Raw genomic sequence first — 24,692 nt, forward strand, 5'->3', positions numbered from 1 at the left:
TAATACGCTGAGTGTTTAATCTCTCTCCTGCTATGTGTATTTCTAGCTTGAGCATGGATTGGAGGGGGGGGGAGAGCCTAAAGGTCCCTGGCCTTTGTTAGAATCATAGAATCACAGAATCATAGAGTTGGAAGGGGCCATACAGGCCATCTAGTCCAACCCCCTGCTCAACGCAGGATCAGCCCAAAGCATCATAAAGCATCCTAAATCTGTCTTGTTCAGGCAGATTACTTGCTGGACATCAAACCAGCATACCTTTTTTGTTTTTATATTGCGTTGTATATAAATGTACTTTTGTAGGCTGCTTTAGGTTAGCATTGGGAAGAAAAGTGGGGTGTAATGTACAAAATTAAATAAATGCATGCCCACTGTTTTCTCTCAATGCATTCTCTGAAGTGACAGGATTCAAGAAGTATAAAACTTAATCAAGAACTTGAACTGAAAACTGTCTGAATGTCACCTAACCAGAAACCTTTTTAAAAATTCTCTTATGATGCAAAGAATTTGTTAATCTCTTGAGGCCCCTCTGCAAACACCTTGCAGCTGCAGTTATCATTTCAGAGAGAAGTGGGTTCTACCTGCCTTGAATTAATAAGGCTTATAAATGAGGATTTTGGGCTGGGTGAGATTCACACAGCTTTATGAGCACATGTTACCTTAGCCCTTGAAAAAAAGTTTTCCTCAAAACACAGTGGTAAGAACTGTCTTGACATTTTTTACTTGAGCTACACTGACGACTCTCTAGTCCCACTTTTTGTTTTAGAATTAGGCCATTGTTTAATCTGAAGGTTGACTTGGCAGTTTTTGGAGCTATGCCCACCTTTCAGCAAAATACTATTTTGCTGGCGTGTTGCTGCTGCCCCACACCTTGCCTGCTGCTTCAGGTAAGAAGTGCCAGGCAGGGCCAGTGGAACTGCAGATGGATGGGAAGTAGGATGGGAAGGTAGGACACCAAGATGTCAGAATGGACAAAAGGAAACAGCAGTAACATAGACAAGTTTCCTAGAGGCCTAGGGTAGGTTGCCAGCTCTCGGTTGGGAAATACCTGGAGACTTTGGGGGTAGAGCCAGGAGTGGGTGGAGAGGGACCTCAGTGGAGTGTAATGCTATGGAGTCTACCCTCTAAAGCAGCCATTTTCTCCCGGGGAACTGATCTCTGTTGCCTGGGGATGAGCTGTAATGTAAGGGGATCCAACAGACCAGAACGAATGGGATGAAATTAATTCAAAAGAAATTCCATCTAAACATCCGGAAGAAGTTCCTGACAGAGCGGTTTCTCAGTGGAACAGGCTTCCTCGGGAGGTGGTGGGTTCTCCATCTTTGGAAATTTTTAAACAGAGGCTAGATAGCCATCTGATGGAGAGGCTGATTCTGTGAAGGCAAAGGGGTGGCAGGTTACATTAGATGAGCAATTGGGATGTGAGTGTCCTGCATAGTGCAGGGGGTTGGACTAGATGACCCATGAGGTCCCTTCCAACTCTATGATTCTATGATTCTAAGTCCCACCTGGGGACTAGCATCGCAAACTCACTGCTTTATTTTAGTTTCTCAGTTTCTGTGCAAGAGTTTATGCAGTTATATTGAGGCTGCTGACTTTTTACATTTACTTTGTATCACAACAGACCTTCTTTGAATCTCTATTAGAGGTTAAATTGTGAAATGCTATACTTGAAACAACAGTTGCCCCAGCTTCCTTCTTTGCTAAACATGATATATCCAAGGAAGTGTTACCTGACAAGTTTTAAAATTACCATGGATTTATGCAGATTTTTTATGCACTACATAAATATATAGGTAGCTGACAAACTCTGCAGCAAAAACTTGCCTCCAGGAGAATTTGTCCTAATTTAATTTAGTTAGTGTGTTATTCAAATTAACTTAGTTAAATGATGAGGCTAAATTATGATGGACTTTTTTTTACCCTTGAGTATTGAAATTATTTGATGCATCTCAAGCTAAAAAAGAAATTAAATATGAACTTTTTACCACCCTTTCTACACAGAGTTCAGGGGAGCATACAAAAGCCCTTGCATCCCATCTCCTTCTAGCCTTACAGGAGGCCTGTGGCCTATCAAAGTTGTAAAAGGCTGCTGACTGCTAAGTAGAGATTTGAACTTGGGTTTCCCTATTCTGTCTGTTGCTGTATGCACTTGATCACACTGACTCTTTTAAATGGCATAGGATTCTGCAGGGGAGGGTGGGAGAGACCTTGGTTTAACCTTCACACAGTAATTTGTTTACAGGCAATGAAAGTGTAAAATTGGGGATTTAAAACAATATTCTTGGCACATTTGAGCTATTCTGGCTTATGAAAATAGTTCCGTAGGTTGAAAAGAACTGCATTAGAGTATGAATAAGATGACATCTGCTTATTTAAGAAAGATACAATTGTATATCCCAGGCTGTTTAGGACTTATAAGTGTGAAATTCTGTAGGAATTTTGTCTCTGAACCCTGACTGTAGTATCAGGAAAATATGCAGAAGCACAGTAGTGGCAGCTCCATATAGCTGGTTTCCAGGATGGACATATGGTGGGGAAAGACATGTTGACCACTCATACAGTACTAAAGAGGGATGAGTACCCAGTAAGTGTTGAACATATAATCACCACCACCTTCGTACTGTCCGGGGAGGGGGGACTCTGCAAAAAGCCAATCCCATAACTCTTCCAGGAATCCCATTTAAATTCAGATAAGCCTACAGTAAGTGTTACAGTTAGCACATCAGTGGAAGGGAAGAATTAACTTTGAATGGGAGAAAGGACAGGGGGAACAATTATGCAGTTGTAATCTTGTAGTATATTTAATCATTTCAAAAATTCTACAATGCATGATATTCATTTCCCATCATGTAAGGAAACGCCACACTTGGGGGAAATGGGGAAATCCGAATTTAAGAGGAAAAGTAATATATTATGCGTTAAAAGATAAAAGAACAGCCTTTACATCTTAACTAATGGATTCTTCCCCACAGCCTCTTCCAACAGAAGCAGAAAGTAGTTGTTGCTCCCTTACATCGGCGGATCTCTCTGCTGCCTCGGGAATGCCAAGCATCTAACATTCAATTTGTGTCAAACTATGGAACAAAGAAGCTACGTCTTCCTTTTCCTCCACCCAATGAACATTCCGTAAGTGTTGAACAATGAGCTTTTGGGGTCGGTCAGCAAGGTTCTAGCAATACACGTCGCAAAGGATAAACTAGGAGGGACTGAATTTTAGCAACAGTAACAGAACCAACCCCAGAGTCCATAAAGCAATATCATCTAATTAAGGAAGCTCTTTATTTTTATTTTTATTTTTTTGGTATTATAGAATTTCAACAGTTTAAGAGCAAACAAGCAAATTAATAGCTATGTAAGGCAGAAAAGAAAGATGTTGAGGGAGAACTTTCAAGACCTATATATTAGTATATTAAAAATTATATTTTGGGTTTGGTGCCAGCACATCAAACACATCTCTCTTCTTATTGACACGTGTTAGCAAATTGGAAGAGGGGGCTTTCTGACAAGTCACACTTACTTTTCATTTGCCTCAGAAACAACTTATTTGGGTGAGGGGGGAAACATGGGCTTGTGCCTTATGGAAAACAGGAACACAAAGCCTAGACAAGTTCACAGGTCAATGGATTTTACCTATGATGGCTAAATAAAGCCTCCACACTCATAAGCAAAATGCCTCCAAAGACCAGATTATTGGATGCACAACAGGGCGAGCTATTGTGTCCATGCTCTGTTTGTGGGCTTCTGAGAAGAATCTGGTTCTATCGGTGTGGAAAATAGTATTTAAGGCCAAATGTAGGACGCTTCTTAGTTTTGCAAGCAGAACATTCCAGGTTCATCTCCCACCCACTCCAGTTAAAAAGGATTGCTGGCTGCCAGACCAGACAAGTTCTCTGCGTAAGTAAACGCTACTGCTAGTCAGACTGGAAGGCATCAGGACGGACAGAACAAGTTTTATGCAGCAAGGAACCAAGAAAGCGTTTGGTTTATCAAACAGTCCAGCAAGAATTGAGAAGTTTAAAAAAAAATGACTGGGTGCCCCATGAATTTGCAGGACTAAAACCCCGCTAGCAGGAAGCAAAGAGCCTCTTGTGGAGCAGAGTGGTAAGGCAGCCGTCTGAAAGCTCTGCCCATGAGGTTGGGAGTTCAATCCCAGCAGCCGGCTCAAGGTTGACTCAGCCTTCCATCCTTCCGAGGTCGGTAAAATGAGTACCCAGCTTGCTGGGGGGTAAACGGTAATGACTGGGGAAGGCACTGGCAAACCACCCCGTATTGAGTCTGCCATGAAAACGCTGGAGGGCGTCACCCCAAGGGTCAGACATGACCCGGTGCTTGCACAGGAGATACCTTTACCTTTACCTTTTTAGCAGGAAGCAAATGAAAGCAGAGAGTCATCTTAAAAGATTGCTATACATGCTGCTGCTATGTATAGCAGTCTTTTAAGATGACTCTCTGCTTTTGGTTATAGGTAAAATAAGTGTGTGGATCTGGGCATCGCACTTGAAGTGGTTAACTTTTTCCTTTCACCAGCAGATTTCAGGAACCTCTATATCCAAAAGTGATAATACTTTTTGAATAAAGTAAGCTGTTCCAATAAGAAGCTATCGAGAAAGAAAGTTTTTAAAATGTAAAACCTGCAAGGCCAGCATGAAGCAGGGTGCCAGGCTCAGTTTCCTAGGAGACTGTCTCAAAACCTCAAGGCAGTAGTAGTCATGGTCTTGCTTGCTGTGACGACTGTTGTGACTTCTCGCAGGGAGACAGAACTGGAGCAAGAGCCTATCAAAAGATCTCAAATATTTGCTACAAACTTGGGGTCTGTGAAGAACCATGGGAACAATTTGGAACACCCTCCCCAATCTCTCCCTCAATCTTTCTGTGGGCTCTTGGGATGTCAACATGAGTTATGCATAGAGGTTTAGTTGGAGGAACAGCAAAGAGGCATATCTTCCATCAAAATACTCACTGGGTTGTATGTTTCGCCTGAAGAATGATTGACAGCCCACCAATCTGATGTCCATTCCCAGGAATTTCCCACCATGTTGTACAAGCCATAACCATTTGGAGGAAATGCAGTCACCTACACACATGAAAAAAGACATGTCTGCAGTTTAATGCTTCAGGGACCACAAGAGCAGTCCAGAGGAAAGTTTGGGGGGTGGGGGGGTGCACAATCAATAGGCTGCTTGTTTTGCCTCTCTATTACCTCTGTCTCCCCAGCTCTCACTTTCATTACTTTGCTGGACCTGCATTCCTGGTCTAAAGCTGCCAGATTCTCTAAATGTCAAGGAGGGGATAGCCAGGCATTTGCCTAATCAAGTGCCTTTTTGTTTGTTTTCTAAACCAGGCCATATACAGCATGCTTCATTGTATCATAGAATTGGAAGGGGCCATGCAGGCCATCTAGTCCAACCCCTCTCTCAATCCAGGCTTGGCCTAAAGCATCCAGAGTATGTCAAGCCACTGCTAAAAGACCAGCAGTGAGGGGAAAGCTCACCACCTCCTTAGGCAGCCTATTCTGAACTGCTCTTGAGTCTCCCCTTCTGACCCAAAAGCACCCTGATATGGTCAAAGACTCCTGAAAAGATTGGCCTGGAGATCAGGCAAGGAGAACACATTTTCATGACATTCAGTGAATACCTATTGTTTGACAACAGTCACGCATTTTAACAGATCAACGGACCGCATTTCCACCATTACAAACATTCTTTAATGAAAAGGGAATGTGCCTTGCTCCTGAAGAACAAACACACAGTTATTAATCTGGACAAAAGAATGTAGTTCAGTCTTAGGATCTACCTCATAATCCTCAAAGCCTCTCAACCTCACCTATTGTGAAATTTCCCCACTTCTGACCTTTACTTCTGCTCTTCCAGCTACATGGAGGTCTTCTTCTGTAACCCAACCCACACATGCTGTTGCCAACCTTACTGTGGCAATCATATGATCTAAGTAGAAAAGCATTTTTCTTGCTAAGTGACAATATGAGCGCCTTATCTTTATGGATGGAGATAAACTGCTCTCAGACTTGAGTGGGTTTTTAAAATGTTGTAAATGTATTTACAAGTCCAATTGTTCAGTTATAAACCGTAGGCATTCCTACCCTGCCATTCATCACCCATTTATCAATTGGATGATTGGCTGCAAGACAACAGTGTCAAAGTAGCCGGATATTTCTAATCAGTGTGTCTTGTGACTGCATTCATAGGAGCAAGACTCCTGGCAATTCACAGAGCAGATAGCTTGCATTCTGAATACAAACCTTTATTCCCTCCTACAGAAATGGAAAAGCATCTCCACCTTCTTTCTCCCCAACTAATTCCTGCTTTCACCTTCCTTGTAATCAAAGTCAAAGAGTTAATGGCTCATGATTATTTTTTAAGATTTCAATTTTCACATGATGATGAGATAAACCACAAAGTACTAAGGCTGAAGGGTATTCACATCCAGAAGAGAAACTAAAGTGATCAGGTTATAGAAATCTGCAATCTTGTCACAAAGATTTTTTTCTCAGACCACTTCAACAATAACTGAAAATGAGAAAAGTAATCTCTTAACTGACCATTTTATCTAAAATCTGACATTGGGCACTGGATGTGTATGTGTGTGTGTACACACACACACATATTGGTGAACTGTGTAGAAGAGTACCACCACATATTTTAAAAAACAATTAACCTTTCAAATATGTTCCATTCCATGTGGCTTAATGTGATACCTCCCATGAAGATCGAGTCAGGTGTGTTAGTCCGAAGCAGCAGAACAAAGTTTTAAGTCTAGCAGCACCATTAAGAGCGAAATTTCATTCAAGTTATAAGCCTTTGTGTGCACAACACGCTTCTTCAGATACCACTGAAGGCCACTGGCCTCAAACTTTTTTCTGCTGCTTCAGACCAACACCATTACCCATCTTAATCTTTCCAGATATGTTACTTTAGGTTTGTGTTGGGGGGGGGGAGGGAGTTGCTCTTGACATGGGGTCCCTTTCCTTTCACTTAAAGTGGAAAAGAACCCATCTTGATCTGCAGCTGCCTCCCTTCCCCAGAATTCATCAGAACTATCTCATTCTTCAGTACATCCTTCATCCTGGATTGGTTCATTTTCTTACTGATTCCCAAAAAGAGACAGGCTCAGCTTGCAATTTAAAGTCCGTGAAACCTTCACCTAATAATCCTTAAATGACCAAAGTGTTGCATGAAACCACGTGACTTTGACATTGGCCTTTTCTCAGTTGTCATGAACTGCAGTGCTGAAGTTCAAAGCTTATCTGTGAGAAATCTGAGGGTTACAAGAGCCAAGACACCACATCACTCTTTAAGACTTACTGGAAAAAGTATAGTAATAAGTTCAGTGGGGGACATTAGTGCCCTGAAAAAGTGTGTGAGCTGCTTTCCTCTACTGACTGTACAAAAACAGCAAACCAAATCAACTCCTCAGCTTTGGTTACTTGGAATTATTAAATTTCATAAAAGCTCAGGCACCGTAAGAACTGATGAAATTTCACAAGCGGCTGCCATTCTAGGCTCATGAAAATCCTTCTGCGTCTTTTCTCAGGGGTTTATACTTTTAAGATTAAAGTTATAAGAGAGTCTGGATCTGAGTCACTAAAATTAAAAGGAAATGTCTTTGCTGGTGACAAAGAATAGAAAAGGGCTATTCCTTATGTTTTCAACCGTTTCCTCCAAAGACCTCAGAGGAGCAAACGTGGTTTCTCACACAGTCATTTTAGCTTCCCAGCAAGGTTAAACTTAGACATGCTGAATGGCAGAACGTCCCCAAAGATCTTCCTCCTAATACCAGCCATTCATTTTTCCGACCACACCAGAAATTCAGTCCATTAAATCCTTTGTCTTCTCTACCGGGTACACTTGCTTACTGCCACCACTTGTCCTTCTGCCTTCCCCTTTGTTTCATCACTTCTAAGGTAGATTTGAGAACAGAGCAGGTAGATAGTGGGCAAATTGTCATCTAGAATTCTCTTCTAGACCACACATCAAATTTTATACATTTTACTGATTGAGTGTTCATGCTAAAAAATACAAGGTACTAGGAATCATCTATGTAGAATACTATGTAGAATATTTTTTAAAAAGATGGCAGCAGGCTCCCCACACAGACACGATACCTTCACAATGGTTTCGCAAAGGCTTCACAACCTCTTGACAAAGGATTGTACCAAGGCTCCCCAACTGACATTTTGCCTCCGGTCTCACAGTTGGCTTCCTGGGCCAATGAGAGCATGGAACAGAAATTCAAAATACCCTCCAATCAGACTGACAACTCAAAACCAGATGAGCCTGCTTTATCATGCAATCCATCCAAAACAGATATCATGTGACTTTCTATGGTGGCATCTGGGCATTCAATGTGGGACTTAGATCTGAAAAGGTTGAGTTGAAAGACCACTATGCTATACCAACACCATGTCCAGATCTCTTAATTCTTCTGATCTACTGCTGCTATACATAATTTTTCTTTACATCCTTACTATTACACATTACACATAGTGCTGGGGATCTCTGAAGTAATATAAAACTGCATACAGCACTTGTCCTGCTTTTATGTGTCAATGCTCCACTGTGGTTACTACTGATCAAGGCAGGATTTGTGCAGGAGATGGGAGAGAACATATAAGCTTAAAGTAAAATAATACTTTATAAGCTTAAAGTAAAATAATAATCAAATAACATATAAGCTTAAAGTAAAATAATAATCAAATACTACTAATAATAAAGCCCTTTTCAGCTCTTTTAATAGCAGAAAGTGAGCAATATTAGGTCTGTACTAGATCTGTGATGGAGATGACAACCTGAGATGTGTGTGTGGGGGAGAGGTGGAATTCATTGGAGAAAGGCATGACAACTGCCTGTCTTCCAGACTGTGTCCCGAGTTGCATAGGGATCTTTGGAATCTGTGGGTTCTGACCAAATGCATGACATTTGCTGCCCTGCTTGTAGCTACTTCCCCCTTTCGTAATTTCGTCTGCTCCATGAGGACCCACTATATGCATCTGACAAATTGAACTCTCATCAGTGAAAAGTTGTGCTAGAATAAAAGAAAAGCCTGCCGTGAGACTCTTGCTTATTTTTGCATTCAGGAGGTTATCCATAAGCTCTAGGGATGCTGCTAGTCTGCTTTAGTCGTACTTACAGGTGCAGTTCCTTTGTATCCGTCCTCCTCAGTATTGCTCATAGGGAATTCTCCCTGCCAGATATTAGCATAGTGTTGACCTCTCGGATGAAGCTTGTTCCCCCATGGGAAGAGTCTGTTGGAAGGAGCACAGACAAATGTTATCCAAGAAAACATCCCAGCTGCTTTTGGCTTGGAGTCAAGAGGAGATCAAAGATAAGAGGAGTCAGTGGCTACCAGTTTCAAAAGGGTATTTTTATATATTGCTTAGTATGAAGCTATGTGCTCCACACAGTGATGTTTTAAAAAAAGAGAAGGGTTCACTATCCTGTACTTATATGGTAGTTTTACCAGGCAGCATCGCAGATGTACCTATTAAACAGCAACTCCTGCTGATCTTGCAAGAAAACTGTCCCAAAATCTTATATCCAAACAAAAGCCAGATGTTCAGAATTGACATCCTAACTCCACTTGTAACTCCACTGATTGAAATGGACTTGAACTATAACGCTGCTTAGGATAGGACTGTAACATTATAAATCCTGATGCATTGATTAGGTCCTGGAAACGACATGAAAACAATATTCAAAGCTTAATTTATTTAACAATTAAGAGGTGAGGATGGATATTCTGGTAGAGAGAAAAGGGCCCCCCAGATTATCCTTGTAATTTAAGAATTTAATTCTTAAACAAGGATTTAATTCTGTAATGTAGCTTTAAGAGAAGCAACTACTGGACTACATTTGTGGATTATAAATCAGAGGCAAGATATTTAAAACACTAGTATAGCATGTTTTTATGGCCTCCTTTTTGATATGTAACACAAATTGCAAACCTATGTAGGGATGCCAGCCTCCAAGTGGGACCTGGGTATCCCCCGGAATTACAGCTCATCTCCAGCCAATGGAGATCAGTTCCATTGAATAAAATAACCGCATAGAAGGTGGACTGCATGACATATCCCATTCCCTCCCCAAACCCTGCCCTCTGCAGGCTCCACCCTAAAGTCTCCAGGATCTTCCCAATCCGGAGATGGCAACCCTAAACCTACGTCCTCTAACATAGGGGTAGTCAACCTGTGGTCCTTTAGAAGTTCACGGACTACAATTCCCACAAGCCCCTGCCAGCGTTTGCCAGTCCATGGAGGAACACAGGTTGACTACCCCTTCTCTAACACAGCTCTAGTGGAGATAGGGATCCAAGGTCTTGGGAATGCATGGAGGGGGCTCTGGAGTGCTGTTCTTTGACAGACAGGAGCTTATGCCTTTTCATAAACATTCTTGGTTCCCAGGCATATTATGTTTCACACACGAGGCTGTGCTATTTCAAAATTATCACTGACCATCTTTAAGATGTTTCAAAGGGAATTATTCTGACCTCCCTCCATCATTATCAGGATTAGTGAAGTGGGTAGTATGTGTAGAAAGATTCACTCAAAATGGAGTTGGAGAGGCATGATAGAAAAAGGATCCCTATAGTTGTAGTAAAATAATGGGGAGCAGTCCTCTTGAGTTCCCCCATCCCCCCCCCCCCAAAAAAAGAACTAAGGGATGAAGACTACACATTTGCACTCACTCTGACAGGAAACAATGGCAACAGAAAGCAACATGCCTTGGTAAGCCTTTAAGGAAAAGCTTGAACTGAGGTGAAGGCACATGAACACCAAATCCTGTGGCTTGTGAAATGTGAGTCCAATTTCTCCTCCACCCATTAGGATTGTTTTCAGTTTCTTTTAAATCTAGAACTCCCATCCCTTTCACCCATGGAATTTTAAATGTGTGTCCCTCCCACGCACAACTTTTCCTTATTAAAATTTAGATGTGATAATCTTTCCTCACACGTATGTCCATTAGAAGAATGTGAAATACATCTGGCATGCTGGAAAGCAGGGCTGGTCACTTCTCACCAACTAAGAAAACAAAGAGCCCCATTTGTTTCCAAAGACAAAATCATTTTATTTTTGTGAAAGGAGTTTTTTTTAGGACACTGCATTTAAAGGGGAAAATAACAGCTTTGCACCTAAATACATAACATTTGAGGGCTACATGTTGCTTAATTCTCATCTATGCAAAAACTTCCTCATTTTTGCCATCATCTGAATAAGGCAGGGGAGAGAATGATAAATACCTGTTCTCAAGGCCCCCTCGACAGCTGTATTCCCATTCGGCTTCTGTTGGTAGCCGTTTTCCTGCCCAAGCACAAAATGCTACAGCATCATTCCAAGAGACATGAAGAACTGGATGATCTATTCTGAGACACAATAATAAATTAAAAGAAAATCAATGGAAATGAAGCCAACCAGCTTTAGTTCTAATCCTGAACAGAGACAGAACTTCTTGCCGAATCATGAAATTGGCAGATACAACACAGTGTGCACCAACATATACATCTAACAAAACAAAAGTTAAGTTTCTGAGGGTTAGAATTCTAGCAACAGGCTAAAGTACATACAAGATGTAAATAATAAAATCAAAACTCAAAACCCATTGAAGTGAAAAAGTGCTTTAACTCAGAAACAGTATTTAGGCAAGGTTGGATGGAAACAGCAAGATAGGAAAGGGAAGCCATTTTGTATATCCCAAAGCAGAATTAAGAGAGACTACTAAAAGGCAAAGGCACCTAGCTATTAATAAAAGTTCAGGGTAACACTTTTATACCCCACTTCTGATTACTCAAAGGAATCTCAAAGTGGCTTGCAGACACCTTTCCTGTTCTCTCAGACAGACACCCTGTGAGGCAGGTGGGGCTGAGAGAGCTCTAAGAGAACAGGATCCAGTCAGACAAATGGGTCATATATAAAGTTAACAGCTCTGGGTTGGAAAATTCCAGTTGCCTGGAAGTCAGTTGTAATCCTCAGAAATCTCCAACCACCAGGTACGCAACCCCTAGTCACTAACTGCCTACTGGATGTAAAGGTCTTAAATTATGAACTACTAGGGGCCAAGACCATTAGATTCAGGAATACAACGAGCGCTAGATTGGGGGGGGGGGTTGGAAGAACTCTGCAGACAGCCTCCCCCTCCCCCCAGGATCTGGAAAGGCTGTAGGCAGCTGTTAGGGCGGTGCATTCCCAGCTGACGGTCATCTAGGGGTGAGTTGCCCTCCCAGGGAGCCCCAACACCCAGGGGCTGGAGGCCCATGGACAGGGAACTCACTGGCAGGGGCAGCTTTCACGCAGCAGGGATCTGCAGCTTCAGAGGGAAGTGGAAGGAGGAGGGAGTGGTGCTGGGTGAGGGACAGAAGGCGATTGGCTGGCCACTGGACAGACCAGGAAGTTGGTTAGAGGAGGCACTCATGGGTTGGACAGCCGCCCTGAGTGGGTGTTAAGCGCTGTGGCACTTAAGTCAGGAGACACACTCCCCCTGCAAGCCTTTAACAGAAATATTAAGTGGAACAGACAGGTAACTGCTATAAGGATAATAATTTTTTGAGGTTAGTTTTTTCCTTGCCCCCTAGGTACTAAAACTGGCAAAAGATGCAAGAATCCCCCCCTCTTGCCTTCTTGCTCATTTTCCTTTCTCCATAACTTCCATCCAGATACATGCACTGCTTTTGTTTACTTACTCCATAACCTACTTTTCTCCCCAATAGGGTCTCAAGTTGCTTAGAGCAGGGGTAGTCAACCTGTGGTCCTCCAGATGTCCATGGACTACAATTCCCATGAGCCCTTGCCAGCATTTGCTGGCAGGGTCTCATGGGAATTGTAGTCCATGAACAGCTGAAGGACCACAGGTTGACTACCCCTGGCTTAGAGCATTCTTCTCTCCTCCATGTTATCCTCACAACAATCCTGTGAGATGAGTTAGGCTGAGAGCCCATGACTAGTACAAGGTCACCACAGCAAACTTATTGGGCAGAGTGGGAATTCAAACCCAGGTCTCCCAGATCCTAGTCTGATACTGTAAATACTCCATCAAACTGTTTGTGGTGGTGCAGTCTCACCACATTCTAGTGTCCACAGTTATTTGTCTGATTAACTGATTAGCCAAAGCCATTGGAGTTCTGTTGATTTCGATACACTGTTGGATTGTTGCTGATGTTGTGTTATTTTGTGACTGTGTTATATGTTCAGACTGTTCCATGTATTACCCCTGCAATGTTGTATATGAACCGCCCTGAGCCGTATGGGAGGGCAGTATAGAAATCTAATAATTAATTATGTCATTCCTTGTTTGGATTTCTTATTACAGACTACAAGCAGGAACCCACAAGGACTTGTAGGGGATATGTCATTTCACCCTCCCCCACTATTTCCTCTTTCCCTTCCCTGAAAGGCCCCCTAGCCTCTCCTTTCTCCTTCCCATCCAACAGCCAGCCTCTTAGTTTTACTTATACTCTAGCTTTCTCCAAAGTGAGGATCAAAGCAGCTGGCATCATTCTTCTGTCCTTTTTATCCTCACAACAAACCCATGAGGAAGGGCAGGCAGAACTATGTAACTGGTGATTTGAACCTCGGTTTCCCAGTTCTAACTGGTACACCACGCTGGCTGTCATAGCATGGCTGCTGTTGTAGAGTAGCAAGCCGCTAGGTGAGTTATGTAAATCGGGTGTTATCAAGTCACTCAGTGGTGGCTGCCAAGACTGGCCTTGATAAATCCACCCTCAGACCAAAGCAGCATTCGAAAATGCCCTGCTCTCTACTCCCCCCCCCCCAACAAACCAAGCCAGTGTGAGCTTCTGTTCCTTAAAGCTACAAGTGCTCCTTTTACTATTTTGGAGGGTTGTGTTTGTTTTTTAAACTCCCTTCCTTGCAAACCTGGGGTGCTTTTCTGGTTTGTAAAAAGATCTATCACATCCATTCACACAGCTTCAGTCACTGGATTTATGTATCCTCAGATCTGGCTAACTAGCTATTCGACTATATGATAATATGCATGCTATGACTATAGAAATAATGGCTAATGGGATACAAGTTATTCCCAGGTCTGGCTCATGTAAACATCCCCAATGCATTGCTAAAGGCAACAGATTCCTAAGAATGTTATTCAGTGAGCACTGAGTTTGACCTCTTTTTTAAAAATCCTCTCCTGGTCAACGAGCATTCCTTCCTTCCCATCTAATAGCAAATGACTGAATCGTCATGAGGAGCTAGTACAAGATGATGTGGTCAGATTACCAGCTTTGAGGAAATAAATCTTATTAGTGCTCTTTAATGACAGACTCAAGGCCATTATATATGTGATTGCTTCTAAAAAACTGTCTTAATTCCAGGGAGGAAAAGGAACATATACTGTAAAGCAGAAATGTATAAATAGTTTTTTGTGGGAACAGAAGTGGGGAGCTGAGTCAGTCATTAGAATGAACATTTCCATGAACTTGTGAAGGCTTTTATTTGTCTCCCTGTTCCATCAATGACTCCCTGTAGAACCAATTTCCAAAGCCATGATGGCTGCTTTTATTTTAATAATACAAATAAAAGGATTAAATTTATGCCGGTAATGTGATCCAACAGAAAAAGACAGTCATTTATTCTACACCTTCTGTACATTATACCCGAAATATTACTGCTCAATGAAAATCAAGAAAATCACTACAGTCCCCCAAAGTTTTAATTGTATCTTACATAACAATATCTGCAGTTTTCATTTGCCTGTTATTTCGGTATACTTTGCCATGCCCATGGTTTCCAGTTGGTAGATCCCAAATACAAAATAGCAGTTCTGTTAAAGACAAATTATTAAAAGAACTGCATATTTTCTATCCTCTTCAAAAAACTGTTGCTAACGTCCAGGAGAGGACCTGAAATCTCCTAGAATTGCAACTGATCTCCAAGCTTCATAGATCAGTTCCCCTGAAGGAAATGGAAGCTTTAGAGGCCAAACTCTATGGCATACTATAGACCAGGAAGGCCCAAACAGAGGCACGTGAGCCCCTGGGGGACTGCTGGAGATCTGAAGTGGTGTGGTATTGGGGGAGGGGTTTGGGCTGTCTTAGCTCCTACTCTTCTTTTCAGCCTACATGAGGCAGAGCCACCATAGTAGTAGTAAAGGCAGGGGGAGGGAGCAAAAAGAGGGCTAAGGTAGTGATTTCACTCCCGGGGGCCAGCTGCTATCACTTTTGGGTGTCCTCAAAGTCTGAAAAATTATTTCAGGGGCTCCTCCATGGTCAAAACGTTGAAAAGGGCTGCTATAGATTCTAGCTGAAATTCCTCCCCAAATTCAACCTTCCAAAGGCTCTGCCCCCAAATCTCAAGGAATTTTATTTAATTCTACTCTGCTGTTCTCCCCAATGGAGACCCAAGCAGCTTACATCATTCTCCTTGCCTCTATTTTATGCTCACAACAACTGTGTGAAGTTGGTTAGGCTGAGACAGGGTGTGATTGGCCCAAGGTCACCCAGCAAGCTTCCACTGCATGAGTTCGGGATTCAAACCTGGGCCTCCCAGATAATAGTCTAACTCGTTTAATAGTTACACCAACATTGGCTCTCCATACCCCAGGTCAGATTCAGCAGGCCCAATAGAGATGGTTTTTCTGTGGAGTACTGGAGATGCTTCCAAGCAGAAAATGAATTCTTGGAACAGAGGACCTTCCCAGTAAGCACTGCCCCCATAATTCTACACCATGTGCATCTATAAGACAGTGTGGACCCAAGTTATTAATAATGCACTGGGCAGGGCACTGAACAAGGCTCCACTAGGCCAAAATTCCATCACATAAATCATAACTACGAGTCTACTATACACCTTGATTACCTACAAACAAATACTTGGATGACGAGTATAATACTTGAGATGCAAGATGGAAGGAAAGCACTCGAAACAAAGTGGCCAAAACTCACTAAAAGTAAATATCCCAGGTACACAAAAGCAGAATTTGTGAAGCAGTTTCTCACTACGGCATTTGTCCTAGGAAACAGAGTAAAAAAAATCTGTGCATTCTGCATGAATCATGAAAGGGGCAACCTCCTCCAGTTCTTAAACACATGTCATACTTGAAGGAGCCAAAAGCATCAGAGTTGAAAAGGCATTAGCTGTCTGGATCTCACCGGTTTGAGATATCAGAATCAGGACCCTCGGGGTGCCTCCAATTAGCGTCTTTAACAGGCATCCACCAGGGAGCAGCTGCAACCTAAAAACAGGCACACACACAAAAAAAGGATTGGATGTCTTGCTGTACAGACCATTGTAGATCATTCTAGAAGGAAGATGCCAGTGGTCAAAGCATAGCTGTGCCATTTTCTTAACTGAATGGCTCTCATCCTGATCAGCCATCACAATAGCAAGCCAGACTGAAAGCCAACCGCAAGCCCATGCTCCTGAGAATCGGAAGACCGAATACCAATAAGCTATGGCACAAAATACCTCATCTGGATTAATTTTAGCACTTCTGCAACTGTGCACACAAAAATCTTCCATTCAATATGTTGGTCTTAAGCCTTCTGAAATATACAAGGATTTCTGAACAATCTTTCCCACTTTGGTGTTCTGTTGTACAACTGATGGTTGTATGATGCGTTTGAGTTTTCACTGTATTCTGTTTGGACTGTTACACAAAAAGTAGGATGCAGGCTTTCAAACAAGCAGATGCCAGTACTCCATAAACAAAGGCTTTCCATCATCATGCTGAAATGTTTTCTTTGTCAACAGAACTAATTTTATCCTCTTTCCGACTTTTGCCCCACCATGGTCTTGGAACAGAACATTTACAGCATCACCGCCGAACGGTATGTGAAGTACATGTCACAGTTTGCTCCTGAAGGTTCAGTTATTTTGCCCTGTGATAATATTTAATTGAGGCCAAAACCCACCCTTGATGCAGAAATCTTTCTCAGCTAATTAGTCAGCTTGCCTTCCGATGTATTGCTGCAGACTTCCAGAAGGTAAAGAGAGAACAACCGCAACCGTTTCCCAAGCGCTTCAACACTGTGAGGAGTTGTGTTGCCAAAGCCTTCTCAGTGTTAAGACACATGAGACAAAATGGCTTTTTGAAATGGCAGGCTATAAGCCTTCCTTTCCCTGTTAAGAGGACTCCCAAAAGAAAACACTAATGTTAAGAGCAGACTTGCATGTTGCAGGCTTCAACACAGAGTGTGGCAGAGTGCATGTTTTTACAGAATACATAGCTGTGTGTTGCCATTTTTAAGGAATACATTTAATGAATATAGGAACAGCCTGGCCTGCTACCTGTGGTTACTTAATCACAGGTTACTGATATGCAAGTGGAAATTTCATAGAGATTTCCCTCAAAAAACGAAACAGTTAAAGTTAGAAACTTTTCCAGAAGTTTTTGTCCATACTTGTATTCTGTTCCCCCCAAATTACATTTAGTTGTACAACTGACAGCCTACAGCATGCTAATTAATATTTTCCCATTCAAATAAGGAGGCCTAGGGTTGCCAACTCCAGACTTGACCATTCCTGAAACTCTAGGGGAAGAGCTTGGGGAGAACCTCAGGGGGTGTAATGTCATAGAGTCAATTCTTCAAAGTTGACATTTCCTCCAGAAAACTGATTTCTGTGAAACAGGAATAATAGTGCTATATTGTGACAAATAAGAAACCATGGCAGTAGATCTCTGGCCACTCTACTCAGCAAACTCTGATGCCTTCCTCCAGCCTAAGGAGATTTACATCAACTTAAGTGGATCTTCCATTGCAGGAAGATTTGCTTAAATTTTATAAAGTCTTCTTAGTCCAGAAGAAGGAGCTCAGTCTTGGCTGAGAAACCCATTGTTCCTAAACTTGAGCCTTAGAGCTAAAAGAAGGCTGTAGGTATCTCAGTCTTAATATTTTCACCTGCGTTTACTGGCTTCACGGCATTTCTCTGTTAAACACACAAATACACCGCACCTGGGTCTCTTTGTATTCTCATAATATGTGCCTTTATAATGCAGGCTGAAAACCTACTTGTCTTAAACAAGAGAATCTCCTTCCAGTATCGCCTCAGGGACGATGCTTCACAGATGGAGACTTTCTGATCTAGAGACTCAAATTCATACTTTGTACTGTAATAAACAGCAGAGACCTGTCATTCTAGGCAAGATAAGAGTCCCCGAGAGATTTGCCAAGCATGATTCACAGCGCAGAAACAGTGCTGTATAGGTACTATGCCCCCACCCTTTCAACTAAAACTTTCAATGATTTATCAGCAGCATCTCTACATGCTTCATTCTGCTCATTCCCAAAATAAATCCATTGCTCAAGACTTACATCTTTTCTAAACATTCTCAGAATGAGGGAAACCATCTAAGTCTTATATATCTAATCAGTGTAAAGGCTAATGAGGTGAGAGATATAATAGCACACTGAATCGCACAATCCTTCTCTTCCGATCAAGGAGCTTCTGTTTTCATAATACTCATCATTCTCATGTTTTTGCTCAAAGGGAAGTTTCAGAAGCAACAGTAGATGTAGAGCACAAAATAGTGACAATAATACAGACAATGAGATAGAAATAGAAAAGCAATGTCTTCTGTTCTATTGGAAACCAATGATTAGCTGTTCTTAAAAAGGAATCAATAGATTGCCAAATCCAACTTTACTTCTAAAACAGCACCTACAATTTCCCTAAAGATACTCTTTATTTTCTGTTTTACGAATATCTTTGGAAGTAAATGATGTGCATTGAGAACCATGCACTTCCTGAATTTGTCTCGTTCATTAATGCTATTCTAGTCCAACCTTATTAACTCTTTCCAAAATTTCTTTCCCCCCCCCCCCACACACACACCTTTGATAGTAACAAAACTTTTTGATTCATGTGAACACATCCCTTTGTTTAGATTAAGTCAGTCTGTAGGTTCATTTTACTGAAGACTGTCTTGGCTCAAATGCAATGGCGAATTACTAACATTTCAAGATTGCTCTCATGATTCTTCTTACTTGTTTCATGAGTCACTAGTTATGCCACAAAGCAGAGTCCGCCATTTTGTCTTTGTATTCTTTTCAGTGTAGTCTCTTACAAACCCTCATGAATCGAAGAACCAGAACAACACAAGCCTTGCAATGGAATCAGAAATCTATCTCCATCACACTCATCTCAATAAGTTGGGAGGTTGTTATCAAGCTACTTTTATAAACAGTAGTATCCTTTTTAAATCCATGGCTCTTAAATCCTAAGATGTAGCAAAAGTGTTGTTAACAATACAAAGGGTGAATTGCTCATATCTGAACCCTGTACCAACTAAAAGCGGACCTTCGTGAGCCCACTGTGAACCGAGCATTGCAGTATGGCCATCTTGTAACATTTGTTTGTTGTTGGATTGTGCATGTCACTTGGTCATGCTGTTTGGGCTGTACCATTTTATCTTTTTTAAAATCATCGTTATGCCAATAAAGGTATTCTGTATTCTATTCTTGAAATCCTAAGAACCTTGCATTTCCATTAAATAAATATTTTTTCTGTAAAACTGCATTCACTGGCAGGGGCTCCTGGGAATTGTAGTCCATGGACATCTGGGGGGCCGCAGTTTGACTACCCCTGTTCTATACTCTTTGATGATCTGAAAAAAATATCGCAGAATTTTACCTTCTGCCTCAGATTGGATGCTTCAGTTCTAGATTAGACCAGTGACTGCTGGTGTGTTTTAATTCATGCTGGCTTAAAATTGTTGTACACTGCCCCAAGAGGGCTAGGCCGAGAGGGGCGATCCTATACATCCAATAATAAATTAAAGTGGATAGAACTTAGGATTTGGAAATCCAGGTTCAAACCCTCATCAATCATGGGGTCAAGAGCTAACCAACCTTCACAAATTTGTTAATATACAGAGGACACCAGAAAGGGAACAGGTAGGATGCAATGAATAGGACAGATAAATAATCCAGAGTACTGTTCAAAACTGGAGAGAAGAACAGCAATTACCATGTGTCCCACATTAATAGCAACTGATAGACAAACACCAGATTTAGAAAAATGGTTTAAGAGACAGACAGACATCAGGACAAACAACATTTCTCCTTGCATGCCACCCACACCTTTTATGACACATAATCATCATTTGTAATGATATCCAAACCCTGCTATGACACTCTCATCCAATTTCTCTGCCTCCCTTTATTTTATTTTCCCTGTCTGACCGAGTTGCCCTGGTAATGTGGTTTCTTCTTTCCTGAAGAACTCTGGCTGTCTTACCCTGTCAAAGTATAATATTTTGGCTGTTTGCTCCGCCAGCCCAGGAACCTGAGGAAAGGATTGGGAGCCCCTCCCCCCTTTAACTTAAATGGTACTCGAGACATTTTTATATTCCAAACTGGAAAAATAACACATTTTATTCAACATAGGGGAGAAAGGTCAGGTGAAATCAGAGGTAAAATTTCTTAGTTAACTCGGTATATATAACTCTGAGATTATGCACAGACATGCAAAGACTTTAGTTCTTGAGTTTCAGGCTAATGAGAGTTTCTTAAATTCTTCATGGTGACTTAAATCTTTATGTTGAGAGGATTTTGTTCCAGTGTTTTCCCCCAAACACTTAAGTACACTATCTTTTGAATATTCTCTCTCTTGGTTTCCAGAAGGTTGGTACACTCTTTCTAGTACCCAAACACCAGCATTCATATTGAGTTTTTAACTGACTCTTAAAGTCTCAAAAGAGAGTTTCTAACCACACCAGAACAGGAATCTCTGCACTGTTCAGAGCTAACTCCCAGTTTGACTAGGTAGGGAAATTCTCCTCTCATTGGAAGATCAATCACTTTTCCTTGGTTCAAATAAGTCTCCATCTAAGTACCCACTCGTCCTTGCCAACTTTCTCTAGTTTTCCTGTCTGCATTAAACTGCTCTCAGTCAGGGCTGAATTCTGAATGAATTTTCCTCCTCAGTGTTCAGTTCTGAAGTCTCTAAGTTGGTGCTAACAAATGAGATTGCTTAGAGCAGCCTGTCACTCAAGGTTCTCAGTTTCTGTGAAGAATAAACCCTTCACAGTCCTTCAGCTGTTCGTACAGCACCTCTAAGCTTTTAAAAGTGCAGTCCTTCATATCTGCCAACCAGGCTTTCAAATTCATAGAATCTTGTTTTACAAGGACAAGCATAAATTATACTATTACATCATGTCCAGCAAACACTTTATTTTTAAATTATTTTTGTCCTTTTTTCCTGAGACACAAGTTTTAAATATTGAGTCACAGATGATGGGGAAACGGAGCATGTGAGGCACAGAAGTGCTCAGGTTCATTCACAGAAAAACAAGCTGTGGTTTGTTGCTATGTATGAATCATGCCACAGGCACAAGGACACAAGGCAAGGAAAAATGATAACGAAGGTCAGCTAAAATGTGTGTGGGATGGCGTGCATGTTAACCAGGGAGAAAACCACCTCCTTTAAGAAGAAATAATATACTACTTGAATAACTAGGATCAGGGTTTGTACTGCTCTGACTTCCTGTAAAAGTTTTGAATGCTTACATTTTCCTCACAGTAAATAGTTGTTGTGCTGGGAGTTAATTAAAAAATTGCCTAGGATACTGTGATACTTAATCTGATAAAGAGCCCAATCATCTTGTTTGTGCTTATAATAATAGTGTCTTTTCACCTTGATGTAAGGGAAAAATGGGAAATACAAAGAGAAACACAAATGCTCAAAGATATATTAAGTTTTAAAATGTCTTTTGTTTTGCTCTTTTGAAGAGACAGTGCTGCTATAGTGCAGGGGTGGCCTAACATTGGCTCTTGGGATGTGCATGGACTACAATTACCATTATAACCCTGCTATAATGGCTAGGGTGTTGCTGTGAATGCCAAGGCCTGCTGTATCCTATATAGGCTGGAGAAGTTTGCAGTAGCCCAGGAATCTCTAATATGATGCCTGTGAGTGCCGTGGCATCCATCAGCACCTCTTCTGGTGCCCACCAAGTATTTTTAGGAAGTAGATAGGACCAGACTGGGCTTTTACTCAGCATGGCTTCTTGCAGAACACTGGTCTTCCTAAGCAGTATCACCCTGTCTTCTCTGGTCCCAGCTCATTCTTCCACAGCCTCTGGTTTGTGTATCTAGGCAGTGACAACCTGCTTCTAAGGTTTGCAATAATGAAGAGCTAGGTTTTTTAAATACTGAATAGTCCCAGATGTGTCTAGGATGCATTTTGGCCAAATTTAAATGCAGAAGCTAGGTTGCACACCTTTCTTACCCTGCTTGTAAAAAGTTTTAGTACCTTTTCCATGCACATGTTTTATGCTCAATTAATTGAAATTAAACTAATTTTATTGCGCACTCACATGCTACTCGATAAGAAACATTCAGTATCTGCTTGTGATAAACAGATAAAACTGGCTGCATTTAAGACTGAGCTGGAGATGTCCAAGATGTTGGCTTGTCTCCATCACATGCATCAGGTTTAGAATCATAGAGTTGGAAGGGGCCATACAGGCCATCTAGACCAACCCCCTGCTCAACGCAGGATCAGCCCTAACCATCCTAAAGCATTTCTAAGCTCTTCCTGGACCATGGCTAATTCCTGGGTCCCATTTTGAGGCAATATTGCCTTTTGTGCAAAGAAAACTTCCCTACATCTTCTAAAATGGCAATGGTGTCTCCACTGCTAAAGAAACTATCTTTCAATCCAGAAGCTCTGAGGAATTTTCACTCCATCACACCCATGTTGCTAACTCAAGCAGCTATAGTGGCTGTCGGCTCAAAATCTGAGCATGGAGGCCACTGTGCACATGCAGAGGGAACTAGGAAGAACAGCAGTGATAGTAACAGCAGGAGCCTTGGTGAGCGGACTCTCTCATTACCATTATCTGTCCATCCCTTTCTTGCTGTTATACGGAAGGAAAATATCCAGGAAGACACAGCAAAGCCTGAAAATGAACCACCTGGCCTCAGCAAGGAAGCCCACCTATCGATTGTCGACATCTGGTGGGGATGAATGCATCAGCAAGAATAGATACTTTTCGAAAGAATAACAATGCCATTCCATTAGATAGTGCCAACAGTCATTTGAACTGTATATTAGTATGGAGCTGAAATGTTAACTGCTTTGTCAGCCAATATAGTTGAGAAGGAGTAGAAATAAATAAAGAAGAAGACAGTTAGCAATGTGAAGTCAAATCATGAGACAAGACTGAGGCAATTGTTTATGACAGTTCCTACAATCTGGGGCAGGAGAGGGAGGCTGCCTGCCTGGGACAGTATTGCTTCCTTACCAAAGGAGCAGGCTTCCTGCCTAGGATTGTTCATCACTTCAGCTTTGCTCTTGGATTTCCAGTTCAAAAAGCTAGTAATGCCTAGAACTTTCTAAGTCTTTGACCATAGACAAACAAGATGAAACAATCCAGACATGCCTACTCATAAAGACCAAAATTGACAGCCTGGTTCAGATAAGGATTAACTCTCTGAAGGATCAAATTCTGACTCTAGACCCACTTCTCCAGAAGTTTAGTTTCTGCAGTTTAGGGTGACTTACCAACTACATACTTTTTAGAGAGGTGGAATTTTAGTTATATGGACATTCAGGCTGCCTTTAGAAAGTGTACAGAAATGTCATTAGGTACAAAAGGCAGCAGCGAGGCTTTTAGCAAGGACCTGCTGTGGAGAAAATATAACTGTGATGCAGTGTTAGTGTCCAATCAATGAGCCCAATGAATGTCTCTAGCCATATACCGGTGCTCTTCCCTACCCAGCCGAAACCCTGCCCAGCATGCCCTTATCGACAGAAGCAAAAATGACTGGCCTGTGAGACAGATCCTCTCAATTATCACACATACTGACCGTAGCATACTGTCCCCCAGGAGGCCTGGCCAATCCCCTCACTCCCTACCTTCTATTAACATAAGATGGGTTTGCTTACGTATCTTTCTGGGTTCTGATTGATATTTTGTTCTTATTGCATGATCTCATTGGAAGGTTTTTTAAAAGTTGGTGATCTAAACTACCTTTATTTAGAAGCACTATACAAATATCCTGATATTAAGTTGTAATGGCAAAGGCATACGGCCTTTAATGCTTAAAAAAAGAAAGGGGGGAACAACTAGCAAAGAACTGCAGGCAAATTGTTGCAGCAGAGAGATAATTTTGCTGGATGAGAGCTCCCAGTCTTTAAGCCAGTTTGGTGTAGTAGTTAGGAGTGCGGACTTCTAATCTGGCATGCTGGGTTCAATTCTGCAGTCCCCCACATGCAGCCAGCTGGGTGACCTTGGGCTCGCCATGGCACTGATAAAATTGTTCTGACTGAGCAGGAATATTAGGGCTCTCTCAGCCTCACCCACCCCACAGGGTGTCTGTTGTGGGGAGAGGAAAGGGAAGGTTACTGTAAGCCGCTTTGAGCCTCCTTCGGGTAGAGAAAAGCGGCATATAAGAACCAACTCTTCTTCTTCTTCTTCTTCTTCTTCTTTAATTGAATATTCATCCTCAAAGGCAACATTTTAAAAAAAATACTTCAGATTTGTACAGGCATGGAGAAGTTGTGGAAATGGTCATGGACACCCCCCCCCCCCCAGTGCTAGAACCACATTCATAAATCCTGATATTGCATGTTGCTAGAGAATATCCTCATCTCTTGCACCACACCACCATTTTGTTTCTTGTACTCAAAAGTCTTCCTCTTTCAAGAAGTCCAAATAGTGTATGATCCAAGTTCTCCATTAGGATATCATTATGCACCTGTCCTTGTTTAATTGCCAACTTCAATT

The 24,692-nt window shown here is 41.7% G+C and overlaps 1 protein-coding gene across 1 annotated transcript in view; it reads right to left on the reverse strand.

Moving 5' to 3' along the window:
* Positions 1–24,692, reverse strand: part of SUMF1 (sulfatase modifying factor 1) — a 75,994-nt gene that overhangs the window by 29,567 nt on the left and 21,735 nt on the right. The window contains exons 4-7 of the mRNA XM_077325236.1: positions 16,111–16,193; positions 11,251–11,373; positions 9,145–9,259; positions 4,961–5,074 (exon numbers count right to left, since the gene is read on the reverse strand). Coding sequence (XP_077181351.1) covers positions 4,961–5,074; positions 9,145–9,259; positions 11,251–11,373; positions 16,111–16,193 — 435 coding nt within the window. The remainder of the gene's footprint in view (positions 1–4,960; positions 5,075–9,144; positions 9,260–11,250; positions 11,374–16,110; positions 16,194–24,692) is intronic.

The sequence above is a fragment of the Paroedura picta genome, chromosome 3, assembly GCF_049243985.1.
Source record: "Paroedura picta isolate Pp20150507F chromosome 3, Ppicta_v3.0, whole genome shotgun sequence".
Classification (NCBI taxonomy): Eukaryota; Metazoa; Chordata; class Lepidosauria; order Squamata; family Gekkonidae; genus Paroedura; species Paroedura picta.